Source organism: Anoplopoma fimbria, chromosome 5 (genome assembly GCF_027596085.1).
Source record: "Anoplopoma fimbria isolate UVic2021 breed Golden Eagle Sablefish chromosome 5, Afim_UVic_2022, whole genome shotgun sequence".
Classification (NCBI taxonomy): Eukaryota; Metazoa; Chordata; class Actinopteri; order Perciformes; family Anoplopomatidae; genus Anoplopoma; species Anoplopoma fimbria.
Window position 1 is genome coordinate 12,844,328 of NC_072453.1, and position 23,560 is coordinate 12,867,887.

The following is a 23,560-nucleotide window of genomic DNA, read 5'->3' on the forward strand; positions in this document are numbered from 1 at the left end:
TTCACTCAGAACGTGTCACATGAGGGAGGAAAAGTCTCTCTACTGTGAAGATAAAATATTTATTTATATATATATATATATATATAAAAATAAAGATAAGATAAGATAACAGAATCCTTTATTAGTCCCATAGCGGGGAAATTTACAGGATTACAGCAGCGTAGAGGATAGTGCAAACAAGAGACATAGTAAAAAACAAGATCAAAAATAAGTACTATAAATAAGCAAATGAGCAATAAAAAACAGTAAAAAAAACAGTAAAGAATCCACAGTAACTGAAATATTATATATACAGACAGAACAGACAGAAACTATTATAACTATTGTATTGCACAGTGTATTTGTATATATATATATAAATAATAGGGACCCTTCTTCACTCAGAACGTGTCACATGAGGGAGGAAAAGTCTCTCTACTGTGAAGAGTAAATATTATAATTAGTACAGTTAATCCGGATCAGTCTGGGGGACCATGTGAGAGAGCCAATGATGTGTATCCAGCGGCAGTCACGGGGTCTGGAGGAGCCGTTTCATCCGGTTCTATGCGGCTCAGTCCGTCCCTGATTCGGTCCCGACCATGTCCGGGTCTTCTGCAGCGGAGCGGGTCGCCTGCATCACCCGGGTCCAGAGCTTCAGCGCCTGTCACCGGCTCCACAGGTTAGAGCGGCGTCCGCGTCAAGAGAAGGCCGCCTACAGGTCGCTGCCGTCGGGCCGCGTCCACCGCGTTTAGTCCTTAGAGATAAAAACAGCTGGTGCTGCCTTCAGGTGTCGTCAGAAATGTAGTGAAACAGAACACGGTGCCTAAAAATGGCCCATATAACCTATATTTTTATTTTTAATGTTTTTTCTTTTACAGAAGGATATAAAATGGTAAAGAAAAAAGTCAATAATAAGGGTTTATTGATAATGGCTGATTTATTTTCCGTTCTTCTTCAGTAACTCAAATTCGTGCTGCGTTAAGATAAAATACCCTCAACACGTTTTGAGTTATTCAGTTTGGTTGTACATAATTACATATTCTTCTGTTAGTAAACTTTAAATAAAGCTTGCTTTGTATTTAACAGACTATAGAGGAGATGATAACAATATGCAAATAAACAAACATAGGAAAAGAGAATATATAATTAGGTTTTATTCCTGTGGTTATTACCTTGGTCATTTTATTTGAACCATTTTATTTAAAATGTTACAACGAGGAACTTTCATCTTGTGTTGATGTTGTTGGTCCCTGTGGGCTTAAGTGTCTCTGAGCACCAGAGGCCCTTTAGAAAACCTCTCATTTAACAGCAGCAGGGTCTGACAGTCTGACCTGCTCAGTCCTGGTTCTGGTTCTCCGGGCCTGCCGTCCCTCCAGCGGATCCAGCAATACGGACACCTCGAAGGCCGCAATTAGGCTTCAATGTTAATATGCTGATATTACTTTTTATTTTATTATTATTCTATGCAGCCTGATCGCTAACTAAAACCTTTAGTTTACAACTCCTGAACTCTGAAGCTGGAGTGTACGAGCTGCCCTTGAAGGCAACACGGTAAACCCTTAGTGATAGGTGTTTGTTCTTCTGCAGTGTTCACCTGAGTGATGAGGAGAACAGAGGAGTCTACGGGAAATGCAACAACCCCAACGGACACGGACACAACTACAAAGGTCTGCTCGCTCTGTCATGTGACCCGGGACAGGAAGTGACTCCTAATCATTAATTTATTAATTAATTCATACATTAATTCATACTCTCTTTCTGTTCACAGTGGAGGTCACAGTGCGTGGAAAGGTGAGTATCTAAACATATATATGTATCTGTATGTATATTTTTCTCTGAAATTGGCAGTTGTGTTTTTATTCTATTACTGTTTTTTACATTCTATTTATTTTTGCAAATTTAATGATTTTTTTATTCAGATTGTTTTTACTGTCCATGACTTTTCTTTAAATTCTATGATTTTTTTTCTACATTCTATGATTTTGTGTTTTGTTTTAATTTATCTTTTTTTAATCTTCTATGATTTTTCTTTTACATTCAATGATTTGTTTACATTCAATGCTTTTTTTTTTTTATCCTTTCCAATGTTACAGATATATTTTATCAGTACCTGATAAATAAAATTAAAAATTAAGAGGCATTTAATTTAACATAAATATAACGGAAGACTTTTGTTCCCTTGGTTCTCAGATCGACCGTCTCACTGGGATGGTCATGAACCTGACGGACCTGAAGAGGTGCATTGAGGTGAGATCATCTTCATCATCATCATCATTAGACAGAACACAGAGCAGCGGTTTGTTCTTATTGTCTGATGTAACAAGTTCTCCGTCCTGCAGGACGTCATCATGATCCCTCTGGACCACAAGAACCTCGATAAAGACGTCCCGTACTTTTACAGCGTAGTCAGGTGAGACTCCTCCTCCTCTGCTGCTTCGTTAACAGTTAATAAAGTTTTACACAATTCAAAGATCACGTCTTTGTTTCTCTCTCTGTTCATTCAGCACAACGGAGAACGTGGCCGTTTACATCTGGGAGAACATGGTGAAGGTTCTACCTCCAAACCTGCTGCACGAGATCAAGATACACGAGACCGACAAGAACATCGTCGTCTACAGAGGAGAGTGAAATAATCATTGATCATCTATAAAGCTTTAAATATAACGATTGATCGACTACAGAGGAGGTATCAATAATGATTGATCATCTATAGAGGAGAGTAAAAATGAAATATTCGATTTATATTTGGTAAAAGTGCCGTTAATATTTCCCATAACTGTGCCTGCTGGTGACATGGATAAAAGCGTCTGCTAAATGACTGTAATGTAATGTAATGTAATGTAATGTGACGAGGACTCTGGTTTTATTGATTAAGGGTTAAAGTTTGAAAACATTCAGAACTGTGATTCCAAACCTTCTTAAAGTTTTATTTGTTTAACTAGAGTGTGCATTAGTCTTTTTAAAGGATTATTTAACTATTTGTAACCAAAGAGCGATTCTTCACATGAACCAAACTGCTAATAAACTATTTTTATATTTGTGGGACCAAATATCACATGAACGTACATTTAATTTGTAGTAAATTCATTCGATATATATATATATATATATATATATATATATATATAAAAAACATGAACATTTACTCTTTCACAGTAAATTTAACAACAATTATAGTAATGATTCTGATTTAAAACCAGACGGTGACATCATCAAACGTCTGAGAATGAAGACAGTTTGAAGATGTTAAACTCATCGTTTCTCTTCTTGTTGCATTAAAACTCGACTGAATGTCAGTTTTTTTCAGTTCTCTGATGGAATTATTTCTTAAAATAAAAGCAAAACATTTATTGAAAAATGGCTTGTATTTTTGTTTGTTTGATATATGTTAAAACTCATGAATCGTCTGTTAAATCTCATTAATGTTTATATGGATATAATGTTTTAATAATAATAATCTTTCGTTTGATTTGCAAAACAACTTTCCTCTAAAAATAAACTTCAATCTAACTTTATATTAAGACAGAAGCGTTTGTGAACAGATGATGTTGAAGTTTTAGTTTCATTTTGATCAAAAGAAAAAACACAAAACTTTGAGAGAAAAATATTTGGTTTTATATTTGAGAGAAAAAAGTACAAAGTTCAGATTAGAAAAAAAAAGTCTCAGTGTGTGTGTGTGTATATATATATAAATGTGTGTGTGTGTGTGTATATATAAATGTGTGTGTGTGTGTGTGTGTGTGTGTGTGTGTGTGTGTGTGTGTTGTGTGTGTGTGTGTGTAGAAGTAGCTCTGAAGAGGTTCTCCCAGAATGTTCTCCATCTCCTGAACAACCTTCTGGACCTGGTGCTCCACCTCCTCACAGTCATCTGAAACAACACATCATCATCATCATCATCATCCTCATCATCATCACTACTAATACAAATATATATACAGAGTACTCTATTACATGTAAAAATACTACAAGTACACAGGTATTAGTAGAAACATGTAGGTACTCTTCAGTAAAACTGAGTGTATTCTTATATTGTGTTTTTAGGGTGACTTTGTAACATCTGTCAAGAGACTGAAGATGAAAACCTGGTGCAATAACAGGAATGTTCACTGTCCCTACCAGATAAATCAATACAAATAATATAAATTATAAATAATAATATAAACCATAAATAATAATATAAATAATAATTCTATAATGTACTTTGTTGTACTTTAATCACACATATCACTTTATAAATATAAAAAGGAAGTTTACATCAAAGGATTCGGTAGCTTCATTGTTTCTATTCTTTCAGAGAATCAAACAGGATTTTTGTGTGTGTGTATATTGTGTGTGTGTCCTCACCCTCCATCAGCTCAGCCAGGAAGGGGATGGTCTCTGGAAGAAGAACCATGTAGTTCTCCTTCAGTTTAGACGCCAACTCCATCAGCATCAACAGAGAGGAGAAACGCACCTATAGGGAAGAGGAGGAGGAGAGAGAGAGAGGGAGAGGAGGTATTCTTAAGTACTCAAATCCAGGAGAAGTAGAAGCAGTAAAAGTACTAATACCACTCTGTGAAAAAAACTCCTCATAGTGAGAGTTTGAATCATATCATGAATTATTTTTAGGATTTTAGTGACATTAAAGTTTCACATCGTCGGTTCATTTGGGAGAAAAGTGGGTTCTGTTAACGGAGACGGACTGAAGTGAGACAGGTCGTTTCAGACAGACAGGATGTCTTTAAGAGAACGTGTTCTAGTAGAAACCAGAACTCCAGCCTGAACCGCCTCCTTTAAGGTAATGAATGTACCTCTATGATAACTGTGTGTGCGTGTCTATGTCTGTGTGTGTGTGTCCTCACCTTGGAGTCCAGGTGTCTGGTCTTCAGGAGAACCTGGTAGTTGAGGCTTTTCCACTGGGACTCGTCAGCCAGCGCCACAGAGAACTGACCCACACAGGGAACCAAGTGCTGGGTCACCATCTGCTGGTACACCTGGTCTCCTCCAGCCATGTTCTCCAGCTGCAGGACGGATGCAGAGAGACATGTGTGAGAGTGAGACAGGTGTGTGTGTGAGACAGGTGTGTGAGACAGATGTGTTTGTGAGACAGGTGTGAGAGATAGGTGTGTGTGTGTGTCAGACAGACAGGTGTGTTTGTGACACAGGTGTGTGAGTGCGATAGTGTGTCTGTCCAGACAGACAGGTGTGTCAGAGTCTCACCTGGTCCAGCAGCGGTCCCATCAGGGCGTCGGCTCGTTCTCTGCTGAGGAACCTCTGAGTGTCGAACATGAAGATCTTAAAGAGACAGTCGAGAACGGAGCGAAGCAGAAGACTGGACTTCTCCTCAGAGTCAAAGAGGAGGTCACCTGATCAGAGAGGAGACATTATCAATAATCTATAACCTATCAATCAGAGAGGAGACATTATCAATAATCAATAACCTATCAATCAGAGACTCATCTGATCAGAGAATAAAAAATAAAATACAATAAATTAAGTAATAATGAAATAAAGCAAAGTAAAATATAATATATTAATAAAATACTATAAACAAATACAGAAAATAAATATAGAAATAAATAAAACAGGATACAACAAAAAAACACAAAGTTCATTTAATTAAAATTGAAAAAGTAAATCAATAAAATAAAGAAAAATAAAAAGTCAAATCAAATACAATAAACGAGAATAAAAAATAAAATGGTCATAATATTAAATAATATAAAATAAAAACAAAGATAATAAATAAAACAATAATAAAATGTAAAAGAAAAAGAAACAAAGTAAGGTAAAAAAAAATGTAATTTAAAAATAATAAATCTAATTATAATAGAATTGAGTAAAGGAAAAAACACATTTAAAAAAATAAAAAGAGAATAAAACAGTTCCATTAAATAAAAAATAAAATACACAAACTATAATATCTAAATAAATGGGTCTAACCTGTCTTGGAGCTGTTGGTCTGTCGCAGCAGATCGGCGAACGGTTTCACCAGATTTCCAGCGAACAGGACGAAGAGTCCTTTGAGTCTCTCAGCAATTAAGTCCGACAGCCGGTAGAAAGTCAGCAGACGTTCTTTACTGCCTGATTTACTCCAGTCGAACAGCTGCAGGACGGAAGAGAAGGGAATCAAACCTACGACCTTCATCTTCATCTGGAGACGCGCACGCACACACACACACACACACACACACACACACACACACACAAACACTCCTCAACGTTACCTTGAAGAACAGCGGCCTGAAGGTGACCTCGGACAGCTTCATCACCATGGCGATCAGACAGTCGATCACACGGCCCTCGATCTCCGCCGTCTTCTGCAGATCGCCCTGGAGACAGGAAGTTAAAGGTTGAGACGTGAACCAATCAGAGCAGAGAGGAAGAAGTCAACATGGACATTAACGATTTTAAATATAAATATCAGCCGTGAAAACGGTTCATGAAGTAAAAACGTCCGTCGGTTCTTTTGGAGGAGTTTTGGTGAGAAGAACGACGGTATGAAGAACCAAAGTTCACAACTGACACGTCCACCTGGAGACCTTTAGTTGAACACCGTTAGCAACATGTGCTAATGTTAGCGCAACAAGCTGATTCACTGTGAGTCGGTCTTACTATGTTGAACGTGTAAGAGATCGTTCACATGTGGCGTCCATATAGTAAGTGGACGTCGTCATGGTGACGTCTCCCAGTGGTTTGTGGGTGTTTTGAAGCCTTGAGTTCAGCAATTTGGCCGTCACCACCATTTTTGCAAACAGCGAACAGGAAGTGACCATATTAGGACTGAGGAGGCGTGACGTAGAGACACCGTATACGTCTCTGGTAGACCTGTCAATCAGTGTGTAGCCCCGCCTTAAATCATACCTAGGTGTGAACATCAGACTCACCTGACAGTGTTCGGCTCTGAAGTCCAGGGCGGCGAGGAAGAAGGAGGTGAGCTCTGATTGGTGGAAGTTGAGCTGGTCTTTCTCCATGTGACCGATGTGTTCCTTCAGGATGCTCATCAGCGCCCCAAGCTGAAGCTGCAGGGAAACACAGCCAATCAATCATCAGCTGATCAGTGATCAATATCACGTTGATAATAGTTCATATTTGTAAATTTCCCCGCTGCGGGACTAATATAGGATTATCTTATCTTATATTTCTTCATGTTCTAAACATCAGTTTGATTTATTCCAATTTACTTTCTGAGAAATCATATTTAGTTTTTTCTCTCAGTTTGGTGGACGACTCAAAGCACAACAATACCCATGAGCCTCTGCTGCTGCTGCTGCTTTGGGTAAAAGCCAGTTAAAAGGCACGGATCAGATTCAAAACCTCTAAACATCTTCTTACTCTCAGTGGTGACAGAAGTTTCCTCTATAATTATGAGGGAGAAACTCTTTTTTTACATTTTGAAATCAATAACATTAGTGCAAAACTGCTGCGGTCCAACTGGTTTAAATTCACATTAATAAAATGAGTGAATTCAGCTCAGGGTCAGTAAACGTTTCATCTCTACCTTCCTGTCGACCACCATGCTGCCGTAGCACCTGGACACGGTGGGCAGTAGGACCCTGGGGGGCAGCCGGGTGGCGAGGGTGTTCCTCAGGGAGGCCAGACGCGTGGACAGCTGAGTGGAGGCCGAGGACGAGGACGAGGTAGACTCCACCAGCCGAGTCAGACGACACACCTGAGGTCAAACAGAAAGTGAAGTGTCAACCCCTCGGCGTGTCATTTCCTGTGTGGGTGACATCACTCAGGTGAGTCGTACCTGTGAGGTGGTGTCCTCCAGGTATGGGCTGATGAAGTGAGGCAGCGTCTCCGTGACGCGCTGGAGGGCGGTGACAGCGCTCAGCAGGTAGATCTCATTGGTCAGCAGCTCCTTCCTGTCTGTCAGCGCGTTCAGCAGCGCCGGCATCAACCTGCAGGACGCAACACACACACACAGGATTTATTTAATAATAATAATAATAATAATAATAATATAACAATGATCATAATAGATTTAATGCCATATATAATAATAATAATAATAATAATATAACAATGATCATAATAGATTTAATACCATATAATAATAATACGAACAATAAAAATGTTGTATGCAACATTGATGATAATAATAACAACTTAATATATAAAATGACAATAATAATAAAACATAACAATAAATAATCATATAAATATACATAATTATAATCATAAATAACGATCAAAATAAATAATAATTTATATATGACAATGATAGTAATGATAATTTAATATATAACAATAATAATATCATATAAAAATAATAATAAATAACAATGATCATCATTAATAATAATATTATGAGTAAGTATAATAGGTCACAGTATAATAATAATAATAATAATGCTTTTTATTATACTACATCTCAGAGGTATATTGTACTACATTTAACTAATCAATCAATACTATTTCTTGAACTATGTTTTAAAGGCAGTACTCTGTTGTGTATTTCAGCATGCAGACTGGTTACCGTGGTAACTGAGGGATGGCGAGCGCTTTCAACGTGCTGACCACCTCAGCGATGCAGAGCAGAGCGCTGCCCGTCACGTTCTTCTCCTCCTCCGTTGCCGTGACGATGTCCACGGTCTGCAGCAGGACGGGGATGAACGCCTCCTGGTGGGTGGAGCCAAAACTGCGACAGAGCAGCTTGAGGCTGTAGAGCGCCGTCTGCCGGTTGATGGCCTGTTCCGCCTCCTGCTCCACCTCCATCACCTTACAGCTACTTTTACCCACAATGCTCAGGAGGTCGCCAATCAGCTGTAAGAGCACAGTGACCTGAGACAAAGTGATGAAATAATTTAATTAAACATAAAACAGATGATGTTATGAATACTGTATAATGTTGAGTGATTTTATCAACGTATCACATTATTGACACATTCATTAATTACTGTTATTAAACATAAGATACTAATAATGTAAGAGTAATATAATTACATAGCAATAACAACTTTTTATTTTGTTCATTATTATACTTTATGTTATTGACTTGCGATATCTTATATTGAAATATTATTTATATATTTATTTTATAAAATGTTAAGGCTATGTGTTATTAAACATAATGTTAATATGAAGTTGAACCATTAACATAATGATTATGTAATTTTTTTAGAGAGTGAAATTTGCTTTATCCAGAGCGTTGTGTTAGTTTAAGTAGTTAATGTTATATTATCAAAGTTATCTGAGTAAACATATGTTAATATTAAAGTTTACATCATGTTACATTAATAAGTTAATGTTACATATACATTTAAAGCATATATATTGTGTTGCGTCACCTGTTGCTCCTCCCACTGTGTGCGATGCTGAAGTTTGTTGTTCAGCAGCTCCATCGCTTTCCTCCTGACCGACGCCAGCTTATTTCCCATCAGCCCCCTCATCACCGTGATGAAGGTATCCGTGGGCAACAAGGAGTTCACCTGGGTAACAGAAGACGGGTATAACAAAATGATCCATGTGTTAACAGACAACGATTACTGTTGTTATAAATAAAGACAATAATACACATCTGTAGTGACTGATATAAGTAATCGTGGTGTATTGACCTTATCCAGAACTTCGTAGGCTTTATTGAGCAGAACCCTCCAGAACTTGGCGGTGGGTTTGTCGGCGTTGTCCTCCACACAGCGAGCGACAGCGTGGATGTAACGCAGGATCTCCTCCAGCAGCCTGAAACACAACCATCACGTTTCACCGGCTGCTTCCTGTCACAACTCCTTGCTAACGATGAGGAGAAACTCACCTCTGCTGCAGCTGCTGCAGAGACTCATCCACAGCGTCGCCTCTATCTGCTACCTGAAACACACCGTCACATGTTCCTTATTTAAAAACACTCTAAAAACACTGCAGAACGTCTGTTGTTGTGAACGCTCCCGGAGATGTCACCCACCTTCCCGATGAAGCCGGACGAACCGAGCAGCTGAGCCATGAAGGAGACGGAGAGGAACTTGAAGTGTCTGAGCTCTTTGCTGCTGTGAGCCTCCAGACTGAAGATCAGCTCCTCCACCTTCTCCTCCTCATCCTCATTCTTCTTCTTGGGTCCTGGCCGGCGCTTCACTGGAGCTGAAAACATCCAGAGTCAAATATATTGAGACTTTAACGTGACTCGTGAGTTTTGTTCTTTGTTTTGATATTTAAAAGTCTAAATTCTGCATTAAAACACGTTTTATTTACGGTTTTAAATCTCAGAATAAATTAAAAACTGCCTCACCGTCGTCCTTGTCGTCGGGCAGCTGCAGGAGGAAGCTGAGGATGTTGATGATGGAGGTCAGCTGCTCGGTGACCTCAAACTGACAGCAGAGAGAAATCCAGAAGTCCACGTCTTTCTCCAGAGCGGCGTCCTGAAAACACAAACAGACACGTTTCATTTAAGGCTGTGGGATCAATCGGAGCTGAAATGTTTACGTGGATTTGCAATAATGTCTCTGACTACCACTCCCAGAATGCCTTGCTCCTACACTTGCCTTCTCGCTGGTGGAACTGGCGGCCTGCTTGGCGTGCAGCTTGAACAGGAGGAGCATTAGGACCCAGAGGAAGCGGGCGGGGCCCAGCGTGGTCACCAACTGACTGAGGATGGGCAGCCGCCGGTGATCGGGCACGTGAGGAAGAGCGTCGGCAAACACGTGAAGGATCCGAGTGACCACCGCGTCCACGTGAGACGGTGAGCTGCCGTCAGAGAGACCGCGGGCCTGAGGAGGAGGAGGAGGAAGGAGGAAGAGAATAAGGAGAAGAAGGAGGAGAAGAAGGAAGAGAAATAGAGGAAGGAGTTGGAGAGGCAAGAGGAAAAGGAGAAGGAGGAGGAGGAGAAGCAGAAGAAGCAGAAGAAGAAGAAAAAGGAGGAGGAGAAGAAGAAGGGTAATGAGTCTTTTATTCCTTTCACCGTTCCTCTCCAGCTGATGTTCTACAGACGTTCCGTGTCTCACCTGGATCAGAGCAGGTATCACCATCTGCACCGTCTGGTCGATGACTCTGAAGCTGTAGGCGTCGTCCAGACGCATGATGTTTGCTCCCATGAAGGTGAAGATGGGCATGATGTTGTGAAGGACTTTCTCCTGAAGATCACACACAGGCCACAATGATGTTTATTTCTGCTGTCTATAATCTCTCACACAGACGACTGTATATTTGTTTTGGATGAAGACACTCACGGGGAAGATGGCGGCGGCGGTGCCGAGCAGCAGCAGAGCGTGGTGGTGAGTCTGCGGCATGTCGGACGCTCTGATGCACTGAACCACCAGCTCCACGCTGAACTTATCTTCTTCCAGAACGTCTAGAGAGGAGAACGTGACAGAGAGGATCAGTTAGTAGAGTTCCTGCAGTGGAAACATCATTTATGTTTACGACCTGTTCTCCCTCTGACCTACCGGGACCCACAGCGACCCCTTCAGGACACAGTTTGTGGCAGACGTTGAGCAGACAGCTGAGCAGCAGCTGTTTGGTGTACTCCATGTTGATCTGATCACCTGGACATGTCTCCAGACTCCTGAGGACACAAACACACCTCAGCTTATAGCTTCATCTGAGTCAGTTGAAGCTAGTTCTAGAGTTCATTAGGAAAAATAACTTTTTTAAGGTGAGTGTCTAAAGGGAAAAGTAACATTTTAAGGAAAAAAAAATTTAAACCAAGAGTACATTAGGAATTTATTATTCTTTTCAAGTCCAGAGTTCATTAGAAAAAAAAAAAAAAATGTAAGTAAAAAGTCCAAAAGGAAAAAATTTAAATTCTAAAAATGCAGCCTCTTAAATTAAAATAATTTGTGTCATCTAATAAAAAATCATTACTTGTTCTTCTATTATACTACACTTTACTGTATTATATCCATACTACACTGTTTTTTTAATATTCTATTTTGTTGTATTAATGTACTACATATAACTAACTAATTATTAATTGGACCGCGTCCTCTATGCAGCAGATGTTGAACAGATGTTACCTGGCGAGCAGAGAGAACAGAACCGGCACCAACGTCTGAGCTCTCTTCAGCTTTTTCTTGTGCTGTAGCAGCTCCAGGATCAGCGTGACCCTCTGCCACGACACAGCGCCCACTTCTGGACCGACATCACCGCCGTCAGGCTTCCTGATCGGAGACACAACGACTTCATAACGTCTCTGTTGTAAAAGTACTATATTTACCTCAGAGATATAGTACAGTCAAAAGTACAATATTTACCTCTGAGATGTAGTACAGTAAAAAGTACAATATGTACCTCTTAGATGTAGTACAGTAAAACATGGAGAAGTATAAAGTAGCAGAAGCTTTAAATTAAGTACCTCATGAATGTACTTTAGTGGAGTACTTGAGTAAATGTACTGACTTAGATATTTCAGCTGTTTCATGATGATTTTAAACCTTAAATAAATAAAAACATTAATATTAATAAACTCCACCTCTGAGTCATTCTGCTCCGGCGGGTCTGCTGCACCGTCACGCTCACTCTGGGTTTCTCTGGCGGAGCGAGCTCATTGGCCACCAGCTGACCGTCCACGGCCACCTGACACAAAGAGACAAGGTCAGCTGATCAGAGTGACAGGAAGTGGTGTTTAAAGAGACTGAACTGGTGCTCACCCCTTTGAAGACGCTGCTGATGGTGTTGGCCACCAGAGGACTCCGGCTCTCCACCAGCAGGTCGAACATCACCGACAGCAGCTTCTGCTGCACCGCCTCGTCTCCCAGCGCCGAGAAGAATGGCTTCGTGATCTGTAGGGCGGTTTGATATAGAGTATAATCTCTAAATGTATCCATGATTTTAAACCCTGACATAATCATTGGGTTTTTTTTAACCCTGATTTTATCCCTCATATAATCCCTGGTTTGTATAAATGATATATTCCCTGATATTATTCCTGGATTTTAACTGATATATTCCGCTGATATTATCCCGTTTTTTTAAACCTGATATAATCGATTTTTTAAAAACCTGATATAATCCCAGTTTAATAAATGTGATATAATCCCTGGTATAATCTCTGTATTTTAAACACGATATAATCCCTGGTTATTATCGCTGATATAATACCAATTTTATAACCACGATATAATCCCTGTTTTTAACCACGATATAATCCCTGTTAGTAATCCCTGTTTGTAAGGGGCGGCTGTGGCGTAGTGGAGAGCAAGGTAGTTCTCCAATCAGAGGGTCGGTGGTTCGATACCCGGCCTCGGCAGTCGATGTGTCCTTGGGCAAGACACTTAACCCCAAGTTGCTCCCGAAGGCTTGCCGTCGGTGTGGACTGGATGTTGCACGAATGTTAGTTAGAGTCTGATGGTGGCACCTTGCATGGTAGCCTGTCATCAGTGTGTGAATGGGTGAATGATATGTAATACACTACTGATTGTAAGTCGCTTTGGATAAAAGCGTCTGCTAAATGACTGTAATGTAATGTAATGTAATGTAATCCCTGATATAATCCCTGTTATTTAACCCTGATACAATCCCTGGTTTTTGTAACCCTGGGTTGAGGTAATCCTGACCTGCTCCAGGGCGATGATCTGGCAGCTGGGGATGTCGGGGTGAGGCTGGGTCGAGGTCCTCAGAGCTCTGACAAACAGATCCAAACAGTTCTGGTCCTGGACCAGCAGGGGGCCGACGCCTCGTTGAACTTCCCCAGGACGAGGTGCACCAGCTGGGCCTCGTCCCGCAGCAGGGTTGGGGTGTCGGGGCTGCTCTGTTCTAGGAGTCGGTCCAGAACAGGAAGCAGCTTGGAGAGAACGGACTGAGAGGAGACAACACGGGTCCATGAGATGAAACGACATGTCCCTCAGTCTGCAGATGAAATGCTGATGAGTGTACAGGTGTGTTCTGCTCTCACCTGTCCGTTGACGTGGCTCAGTGCTCGCAGCAGGCTGCAGGCGCTGTAGGACGGGCAGCTGGGAGTCTGAATGCTCTGCAGCAGCAGCTGGATGGACGACTGCAGCTTCTTCTGCTGCGTCTTTACTTTAAGAGACTGACTCTCCTCATGAAGCACGCCCAGAGCCTGCAGCGGTATGAATAATAAGAATTATTATTTTAGTGAAAACAATAAAAATCTACTGGAACGCTGAACACTCTGAACAACTGACAGGGAAGTTTAAATGTTACAAGTAAATGTGTTTAATTAATACACTTCAAATAAATACGTATATAATAAATCAAGACTTAATACACAAAATTAGCAGGAATTGTTTTTATAAAACCATCAAAGTAAAAAATAGAAATACACCATAAGACATTAATTTACTATAATATTAATGGTATATATATATATATATATATATGAAGTAAATGCATATAAATATATATTTATTAAGGTTTGAAGCAGATAAGTTTTACTGTATTGTATATATATATATATATATATATATATATATATATATATATATATATATGTATAAAATATAATGAATATTATAGTTTCTTGTATTTATATTTATAACATATTTATATAGCTTTTATAATTATTATTTTATTTGTTTTTAAGTCTTTATTTATTTATTATACGTTAATAAAGTAGTTTTCCTTATCTGTTGGACAAATATGACATCTGAACACATTAACTTACATAACTTCCACTAAATATTAAATAAATGGTCATTGCCGCTCTCCCTTCCTGACTCACCTGGCTCAGGTATGACGGGTCGGCGATGATCTCCTCTGAGGTCTTCAGAAGCTTCTCTGTGATTGGCTGGAAGGGAGAGCTGTCGGCTCCTGATAGGCTGCTCAGAGCGCCGAGGGCCGCCCTCCGGACCTCCCGAACCGGAGAGGTGAGACAGCAGAGCAACGACGGGACCACTGAGAGACGGACGGACAGAGTGTTTGTCAACATGTTAGCTTAGCACGTTAGCACTTTGCTAAACCCAGAGGGACCCTTTAATGAGTTTCTTACCAGGCGAGTCGGCAGCGACCAGCTGCTTCAGCATGGCGGCCGGCTGGGCGCTCAGCAGAGCTCCGCCCACGTACAGAGCCTGGGTCTGCAGTACGGCACCCACCTTAACGTCCAGCTGGTCTCCATGGTTACTGCTGTATCCCCACAGCACGCACAGGAAGCGGAAGAGCATCGCCGGCTCGCGCAGGTGAACCTGGAAGAGATGGAGAGGACGCCGTTTAAGTCACCTTAAAGGAACATTTCAACCTTTAATGAAAGCCTCTCAGTCATACTGATACTGGTTAGCTTAGCTTAGCATAAAGACACAGTTTAGATATACTTTTAAAGTAAAAGACAACAAATTGATCTGCAATGAATCACAGGTTTGACAGGTAAACAGGAAGTGACCTCATACCTCGATGAGCAGCTTCATCAAGTCTCTGAAGCTGCCGGCTGCCGGTCCCTCGCCGGCGCCGCTGATGACAACGCTGAAGAGACGGCAGATGAGCCCGAGATAACAACAGGTGTTTGTGTCCAGCTTCTCCGGGTTCCACCACACGTCACCTGGAAGATACGTGAACACACAACATGCTGAGCGTCTCGTCAGGTGAACTCACCTGGTAGAGACGTGAACACACAACATGCTGAGCGTCCCGTCAGGTGACCTCTGAGTAACTGAGGTGGACTTACCTTTGAAGGACGTGTCGTGACACTTGAGGGAGGAGATGAAGTCCCTGAGCAGAGAGATGAGGACGAAGCTGAACTCTGTGTCCAGCGGCTCACCTGGATGCTGCCCACAGCTGCTCAGGTACAGAGTGAGGGCTTCAGAGAAGGAGGAGGGGGGAGCAGCGACACAGCGACTAGCTTCCTGTTAAAACACAGAAACAACAATAACCAGTCTGAATTAAAGATCAGTTTTTGTTAAATAGTTGTTCAGAAACATCTCAGCTGTTAATGTTACTTTATTCTCTAAATAACATTATATATCCGTGACATAGTTTACTTATATTATTTTACACCATATTAACAACAATTTGTGACAAAGTTGATTTAATTCCCACATTTTAAATTCCCCTTTAATCATATTGTTGATTCCTCTAAACTGAGAAAAATTAATTGTTAAATTAAAGCAAATCAAAAGATGTTATTAGATCGAATTATCTACATCCTCCGTCTCTTTGTGTTCTGTTAAGATCTAAATGTTCTGTGAATACTGGTTCTGAGGACCCCGTTGTACCTGTGTGGCAGCGGCGTCCCTGATGACCTCCAGCAGCGGGCCCTCCAGCAGCGTGTAGACCCTCTGGGCGGTGATCAGGTGCTGCGTCTCGCTCAGCTCCCCGAGGCCGAGCAGCAGAGTCTGGGTCAGAACCGGGAAGGAGGCCCGGGCTCTGAGGGTGGAGCCTCGCTGCTGCTCCACCGACAGAGACAGCTTCTCCAGCTGACGGAGGAAACACACAGACACGTTTCTCCTCATGGTTGGACTTTTAAAAAAAAACCCTTTATCGTCAGATTTTTGAACACATCATGTGCAACGAACGCTTAGTCAGAACAAGCAGCCAAAACGAAGCTTAAAATGTCAATTAATCGTATTGATTCATCTGAGAACAGCCGTGACAAAAAAAAAATCGACTTTCAATCGACAAATCGAAATTTGACTGAACTTCCGGCTGCTGAACACAGAACAGAGAGGAGAGGCTGGAAAAATGTAAAAAGTTTAATATAAATGATATGCTGAGCTCCACCTTTGATTCCAACAGCCCTGAAACTGCTTTGTGGTTCAGAGGGTTAAAATAAAATAAAATAATGAAATAATGTGTTATAATCTGATGTCAGTCTGAATAAACACTCACAGCGTCCCGTCTAGAGAAGTGCTCCATGTTTTTCAGGTTCTTGGTCAATGTGGAGACGAGACGCTCGTTGGCCAAACCTATGAAGTCGGGTTCGCTGCTTCTCTTCAGCAGCTCGTCCAGCTCTGTGTGGAGACAAGAAACCGGATCAACTGGTCAAGAAATAGTCCGACATAGAACGTCCAAAAAAACAAAGTTTACACAAACATTAATCAAACGAGACAGAACACGTTAATCTGAGAGCTTTGATTCACCTGCTTCTTTCAGAATAAAGTTATTTTACTTTAGGTGACTCTGCTTCTCCATCCTTCAGACATTTATTTTATTTTATGTTCCAGCCTGATCACTCAGCTCCTCCACTTCTATTATTAAATATGTTTTTTTATTATTTAATTATCTATATTTGTCCCATAAAAGTGCCTTCTGTTTTATGCCTTTCATATCAGAATAACAAGTTTTTCTGTATTTTAGGAATTAAAAAGACTATTTATTACTTATTTATTGATTTTTTTCATTTAAAGACATTTAAAGTTCGTTAACACGATTGTTAACTCTCTGCAGTGACCCGGTTTCGTCGGTCACCTTGAGCCCAGTTCAGGGTGAGCGGGTGTCGGGAGATGATGGAAGACCGGGCGACGCAGGAGGCCAAGCGGAGCTTGGTGGAGGAGGTGATCACCAGGAAGGGTAGCAGCCTCCAGCCTGCATTCTGCAGCAGCTCACCGTCCCCTTTTCCCAGGTCGGACAGTAAACGCACCGCCTCCGTCAGCACCGGCAGCCTGCAGGAGACGACACAGAGCAATATTACTATATAATAATAACTGATTATTAGTTGCAGAATGATGATTATTTCTGATGTTAATCTTTCATATACGTCAGATGTTAACGTTATCGATGTGTGTAGTTCACTGACCAGCGCTCAGCTACCGACAGATCCCCTTTGTGCAGCAGTGACAGTAAACAGGACACGGTGTCCTCGGGGTCCAACACGTCAACCAGCACCTGAACAGAAGAACCATCAACCATCTGCTCCTTTAAAAAAAACACTGTGGTGGGTGCCGCTGCAGCTTTAGATCATCCACCGTTACACTTGTACGTCCACCACCGTCGCACCAATCAACCACCGCCACACCAATCAACCACCGTTACACCTGTCCACCACCTCACTGACCTCCAGGACTTTTAGAGCGGCGGCTACGACCTCCGGCACATCGTCCTTCAGTCGGTCCATGACAGCGTCTTTCAGGAAGACTTGGTCCAAACTCTGCTGCTGAAGAGGATCATGTGAACAGAGAAAAGAACCGGGCCCAGTTTAGAGCCTTGAGGAACACCAGAAGTGTTCTTACAGATAAAGACATCTATCTGAAGTAGATCCACAGAAGAACTCTTCTAACTTCACCTGAACGGTCTGCCGTACCTGTGCAGATGTGATGATGCCCATCAGGTGCTCCACCGCCGACACTCTGACTGAAGGCTGCGGGTGTTTGAGACTGAGGAGCAGCGACGTCTCCGAGTCGCTTATTATCTAAACACAGAAAGGATTCATTCAGAATATTTAATCAGAGGATATAAACATTATAAGTCAGCATCATGTTTAACAGACAAGTACTTCTTAAGTACCAGTAATAGAGTACTGCGAGTACCTGGTATTTCCCACTGCTCATGGACAAAGACAGGAATTGGTGGTAGAGACGTTTCTGCTCGCTGCTGCTGAGGTCGGTCACGTGACCGCGAGGACGCCGTCCAGAGCGGCGCAGTATCTGACGGAGGACAAACACAGAGATGATGTTAAGACAGTATATTAAAATATTCCTTGTGATTGAATCATGTATTTTATAATTAAATGAGTCCATATTTAATATTGACTCTCTACTTTCAGCTGGGACAAAACTTAGTTTAGTTGCAGCTATAATAACAACATTCTCTTAATCTGATTCAAGATTTAACAGTAACACATTTAAAACCACCAGGTAATGTGTGGTGTTGTTCTCTGTTACACAGCAGCAGTCGGACTCACCGGGACTCGAACAGTCGAACCAGAGGGAGGAGACTGCGGTCGAGTGCCGACATGCTCTCAGCAGAGAGTTCAGTCTGACTCAGATACTCGTCCAGCAGCAACCTGCAGCACAAACATGAGAACGGAGATGAAGGCGTCCTGTTTGCTATGTTGACTCAGTGAAAAGAAGACTTTTTTTAATGGACGGAACAGAAGAAACGTGAAGAAGAAAATATAGTTCAGACGTTTCTGAAGTTATAAAAAGACGAGGAAAAACCTTAATGCACCTTATTAATACTTTCCTTTTCAATCCCATCAACAGGTATCTCGCTCAGAGGGTTAGCGGTTGACATTCTGACATCGTGTTTTTTCAACCTTATTGATAATCTTCACTGTTATTTTGTTTTATTTACACTCTTTATCACTTTGTACCAACATCTCCCCTCTGGATAAATAAACTTCTATTTAGAGCAAAGATGAAGATGAGGAGTGTTTACCGGGCCACAGTCCGGTCCAGGCCGTTGGTCAGAGGGACGGACTTCAGGATGGACTCCAACGCGGCGAGCTCGTCCGTCTGCGTCTCACCTGAGACGGAGGATGAAAGGTAAACTGAGTGTCTCAACACAAACAAAGAGATGAGTCTACATCAACAAAGACCTCAGAGGTCAGCTGGTTCCGGTTCTTACCTGAGCTGCAGGTGAACGCGGCGTGGATCAGGGGAGGCAGCAGGTAGCGCAGCAGAGGACTGACATCATGAGCCGCCGCCATAAGCTGCAGCGTGGACGCCAGCGCCGGCATGGAGCTCAGACGGACGAACGCCCTGAGGGACAACAGACGGGAAGTTAACGATAACTGAGATAAACCTGCTTCAGAACAGGCTACGCCCCCAGACCAGGTGTGACGCTGATCTCAGTCCTACCTGGGCCCGGCGGAGCCCTCCTTCTGGTTCTGCAGCAGCACCACCAGGCAGCCCAGACCCTCACGGGCCAACACGGGCTCTCTGAGCAGAGACTTGCTGACATGAGCGGCCAGCGTGTCGACCAGACTCGCCTCCATCACCACCTTCACCGCCAGCTGGCACACGATCATAAAGGTGGCGGCTTTGTAGTCCATCAGAGACGACTTCAGGCCCTGCAGGGACGATGACGACAGAGAGAGAGTCGCTTTAAAAAGATACTAGAACAACCTCCTTTATGGAACCCTTATATGTGAAATGTTTAAATAGAAGAACAAGAACGTTGGTACAATCCGTTACCTTCTGAACAAACGGCAGCAGTTTGGAAATGATGACGTCAGACACTTTGTCCGCGGCGTCCAGAGCGGAGACGATGGTGGAGGCGTAGAAGGAGAAGATCACTCTGAGCTGGGAGCAACTGCCAGAGAGACCCGAATACGCCTGAAGATGGAGGAGGAGAACACGTACTTTTATTGAAGTAACATCTTGAATGCAGGACTTTTACTTGCAGTAGTATTTCTACACTGAAGTAGTACTTATTTTACTTAAGTAACATCTAAATACTTCCTCCATGTTAAAACCAACTCTGTGTGTGACCTCAGCGTGACATCACTGTGACCTCAGCGTGACGTTACCTGGATGGCGTTGGTGACCAGAGAGCAGATGAAGTCCATGAAGCTCAGGTCTGTGTAGCAGTGAGTGATCAGAGTTCCTCTGGACAGCGGAACGCCGGCTTTCTGAGGACGCAGCGTTCACAGTGAGCATTATATATAAATATATATAATAACAACATAAACATATTTATGAGAGTGAGCGGGGGTCAGAGGCCGGACCTGCAGGCCTTGCAGCCAGCTCCAGCGGTTGGTGGCGTCTTTGATCTTCAGCAGCTGCAGGACTCTGACGAAGACGTTGGTGTCGTGATACGGCAGCGAGCAGGCCAACAGGCTGTCGCTGTTATACAGATGGATGTGGAAGCTGCAACACAACAGGAACATCCAAATATTTGAAACTTTTCAATACTCGGTTCTTTGGACATTGTAGCACATTGTTGCCAAAGTGAGGCTACATTGTCCTCCAGTAGAAGCTGAGAACTCTCGTTGTCTCAAACTCAATAAAACCCTCACAAGTTAAGGGAGGAAACAGCAGCAGTTTATCACAACATCTGGACAACAAGCAGAACATCAGTCTGCAGAAATGATCCGTTTTCTACTGTTTGGAGATCAGCCGTCCATCCTTGTCCACTGCAGTTAACGTTAGTTTGAGCAGAAGAAAAGGATCATCAATCAAAGATCATCAATGAGATAATTGATTAGCTGAGAATGTGTTTTAAAGATTTAGGAACTTCTTGTGTTGCTGCTCAAGAAAGACTATTTGTTTACATACAAGAATAATAAAGAAATGTGGATTATTTTATTTATTAATTGTCATTTTTTTTCTCACAAAACAATCAAAAAGAACCGATGCGAGTATCGGTAAGGAACCGAACAGATAAGAGTACTAGTATTGATAACATCATAAAGATACCCATCTCTACTTTGGACACATTTGGATCAGTAATAAGACGTGTAAAGGTGTGATACCTGCCCTCGGTTTGATGTCACAGAACCAGACCATTAACTAACATCTCGTAGAATTAGACTTTAGGATGCGTACCGGTGGACCAGCCACTCGATGCACTTGTGCGCCGGCTTGAGGAGGAAGTATGGGCAGAGGCGGGCGAGGAAGAGTGAGATGCCGGCATCCAGCTTCTCGTTGACCTGTTTGGACTGGACGCTGCGCTCCAGGGTCAGCGAGGCCCGGCTGAACAGGGTGTCCTGGAACTCCAGGAAGGCGGGTTCGATTCCCAGCAGCTCCTCCAGCCCGGTGCAGCCTGGAGGAGGACAGAGTTTTATAATGCTGAAGGAGTAATGTGCTGGTGTCTGGTGGTCCTTCAGGACCCGGACCAGGACTCACCGAGGGCGTAGAAGGTGCTCTTGTCCATGGAAGCAGCATCTTTGGGGTCAAAGAGGAGCGAGGCGACCTCTCTGCGCGTCAGCAGGTTGGCGTCGCTCTGAGGCAGCGCGAGCCTCTTGAGCTGGTGGGCCAACGAGGTCATGATGATCTTAATCTGAAGGACACACAAAATGTTACGCTCACATTTCTCTTATTTAGTTTAAATAAACCTGATGTAACCTGAGGAAGTCTGTCTTGAAGCAAAAAGCTGCTTAAATGACTTCAGAATTGGAGAACCAAACTTTATTACATTTTTAAATTGTGCTGCATTCTGACACTGGACACGTTAAACCAAATTCTGTTGGTCAAAGTGATGATTTAAAGGTTCTTCCAGACAACTGGAGTTCCCCATCACACATTCAAAAGAAGAGAAAAAAGTATTTAATTTGTATAATTTAAATATGTTATAGCCAAATTGAAGGGGGGGGGGGGGGTTAGAGTATTAACTCATTTCAGAATAAAGCGTTCACTTATTGACATACAAGAAAACAGTAAAACTGCATTTTTTCAAGGTTTGGTATATAAATTAATTCCAGACAAATACACTATCATCCAGTGTAGTAACTGCAACATAACTTTAAATCAGCATGTTTAAAATGAGGCCCTAAGTGCTTCATTCTGACTTTGTGGAAGAACACATCAAGTCAAACTCTGTTGATTAAAGTAGCATATTAAAGGTTCTTCTGAAAACTAAAACACCACTGGAGATTCAGATTACTAATATAACTTTATGATCTCTACCTCACTTTGCTATGAATCATTATCTTCTGATAACTGATAACATAAAACCTTTAATAACGGTATTATCACAGTCTTGAGCAGCAATAGTGGTGCAAAGCATTTCTTTAAAAGAAGAAAAAAAGATAATCAATAAGTATCTATTTGGAAATGTAATAGCAGAATTGAAAAGTTGATCTTTTGGTTTCAGAAAAAGTGTTTGAAGAGCATCACTTTTATGAAGAGCATACACTCCCTGATAAGCAAGAAAACATTAAATCTGCAGTTTATTCAGGGAGTTTGGCATTTAAATACATGAACTTCAGACCAGAAATTGATCCCTTTAACTGCTGCGTTCAGATAGTAATCCAGTTTGACTCCTCATACTTTATTCACTCAACTAGTTGCTTTTAGATTAACTGGCTCGGAGCTGATGTTTTGCACCAGAAACACACATGTTAGCTTGTTAAGCTAACTAGCAGACTTCTGAAAACATCACCGGTGAAACGAAACTAAATGTCTCGCGACCACCGAACGTAAACTGAAACACACCGGAAAGATATGATGATAAAAATAAATCAATTTAGTAACTTATAAATATAGAAGATAAAAAAAACTCCAACCTGTTTTCTGTAACTTGGACAAACACATGTGTGAAGAGACCTCGTTCTGGGAGATTCTACATCCGGGTTACGTGAAGCGGCGTTACCAGCCAATCACAGCACAGAGGGGCGGGACTTAGTCGGCAAGTACTAGCCAATCACAGCACGAGTGGGCGGGACTTAGTCGGCAAGTACTAGCCAATCACAGCATGAGTGGGCGGGACTTAGGTGACGAGTACTAGCCAATCACAGCAGTAGAACTAACAAATCACAGATGCTTCGTTCCTTCTGTATTTACACTTTTGAGGTACTTGTACTTCTACTGCACCACATCTCAAAATGAACTGTTGTAGTGTACTTTTTACTGCAATACATTCATCTGACAACTTTAGATACTTTCTAGAACAAATCAACAGAAGTTTATAAAATGTAACATTGTGTTAGAGATTAATAGAGCAGACACACTTTGATTTTTATGAGACTCTAAACTTATCACATGGTTTTAATTTGAATTACTGATCATATTATCAATATTTCACTAATAATGTAAAGAAAAGTCCAGAAACTGAAAACTATATAAATATTTGTGTACATTTTACTTATAATACTGTAACTGAGGTAGAATTACTGCAGTACTTC

The 23,560-nt window shown here is 41.7% G+C and overlaps 2 protein-coding genes across 2 annotated transcripts; one reads left to right on the forward strand and one right to left on the reverse strand.

Annotated features, from left to right (window-relative positions):
- Positions 1–391: 391 nt before the first annotated feature.
- pts (6-pyruvoyltetrahydropterin synthase) lies at positions 392–3,099 on the forward strand. The gene is made up of 6 exons (XM_054598667.1): positions 392–658; positions 1,567–1,646; positions 1,748–1,770; positions 2,170–2,226; positions 2,319–2,389; positions 2,484–3,099. Exons 1-6 carry the CDS (start codon positions 579–581, stop codon positions 2,605–2,607), a joined length of 435 nt encoding a protein of 144 aa, XP_054454642.1. The 5' UTR covers positions 392–578; the 3' UTR covers positions 2,608–3,099.
- Positions 3,100–3,758: 659 nt separating this feature from the next.
- heatr1 (HEAT repeat containing 1) lies at positions 3,759–23,027 on the reverse strand (the record flags this gene model as incomplete). Its single annotated transcript, XM_054599507.1, is given in 46 exon segments — positions 3,759–3,847; positions 4,324–4,432; positions 4,821–4,979; positions 5,179–5,324; positions 5,902–6,064; positions 6,186–6,290; positions 6,846–6,980; positions 7,460–7,630; positions 7,712–7,862; positions 8,441–8,745; positions 9,252–9,392; positions 9,519–9,642; positions 9,716–9,768; positions 9,863–10,035; positions 10,184–10,313; positions 10,437–10,661; positions 10,896–11,024; positions 11,121–11,242; positions 11,337–11,455; positions 11,907–12,050; positions 12,362–12,465; positions 12,540–12,671; positions 13,446–13,558; positions 13,561–13,687; positions 13,784–13,948; positions 14,570–14,742; positions 14,837–15,029; positions 15,231–15,379; positions 15,506–15,683; positions 16,053–16,253; positions 16,666–16,787; positions 17,245–17,438; positions 17,573–17,661; positions 17,831–17,929; positions 18,077–18,184; positions 18,303–18,471; positions 18,677–18,778; positions 19,153–19,240; positions 19,342–19,475; positions 19,575–19,786; positions 19,911–20,051; positions 20,246–20,347; positions 20,444–20,585; positions 21,264–21,480; positions 21,564–21,717; positions 22,943–23,027. Coding segments are annotated over 45 exon segments (6,489 nt in total), but the record flags the coding sequence as incomplete, so codon positions are not given.
- Positions 23,028–23,560: the final 533 nt, after the last annotated feature.

Excerpts from the sequence above, each read along its gene's own strand:
- pts (XM_054598667.1), top strand. The coding sequence starts at position 579 with ATGTCCGGGTCTTCTGCAGCGGAGCGGGTCGCCTGCATCACCCGGGTC. Across the intron at positions 1,771-2,169 it reads AGGTCACAGTGCGTGGAAAG|ATCGACCGTCTCACTGGGAT; the intron begins GTGAGTATCTAA and ends CTTGGTTCTCAG. Across the intron at positions 2,227-2,318 it reads ACCTGAAGAGGTGCATTGAG|GACGTCATCATGATCCCTCT; the intron begins GTGAGATCATCT and ends TCCGTCCTGCAG.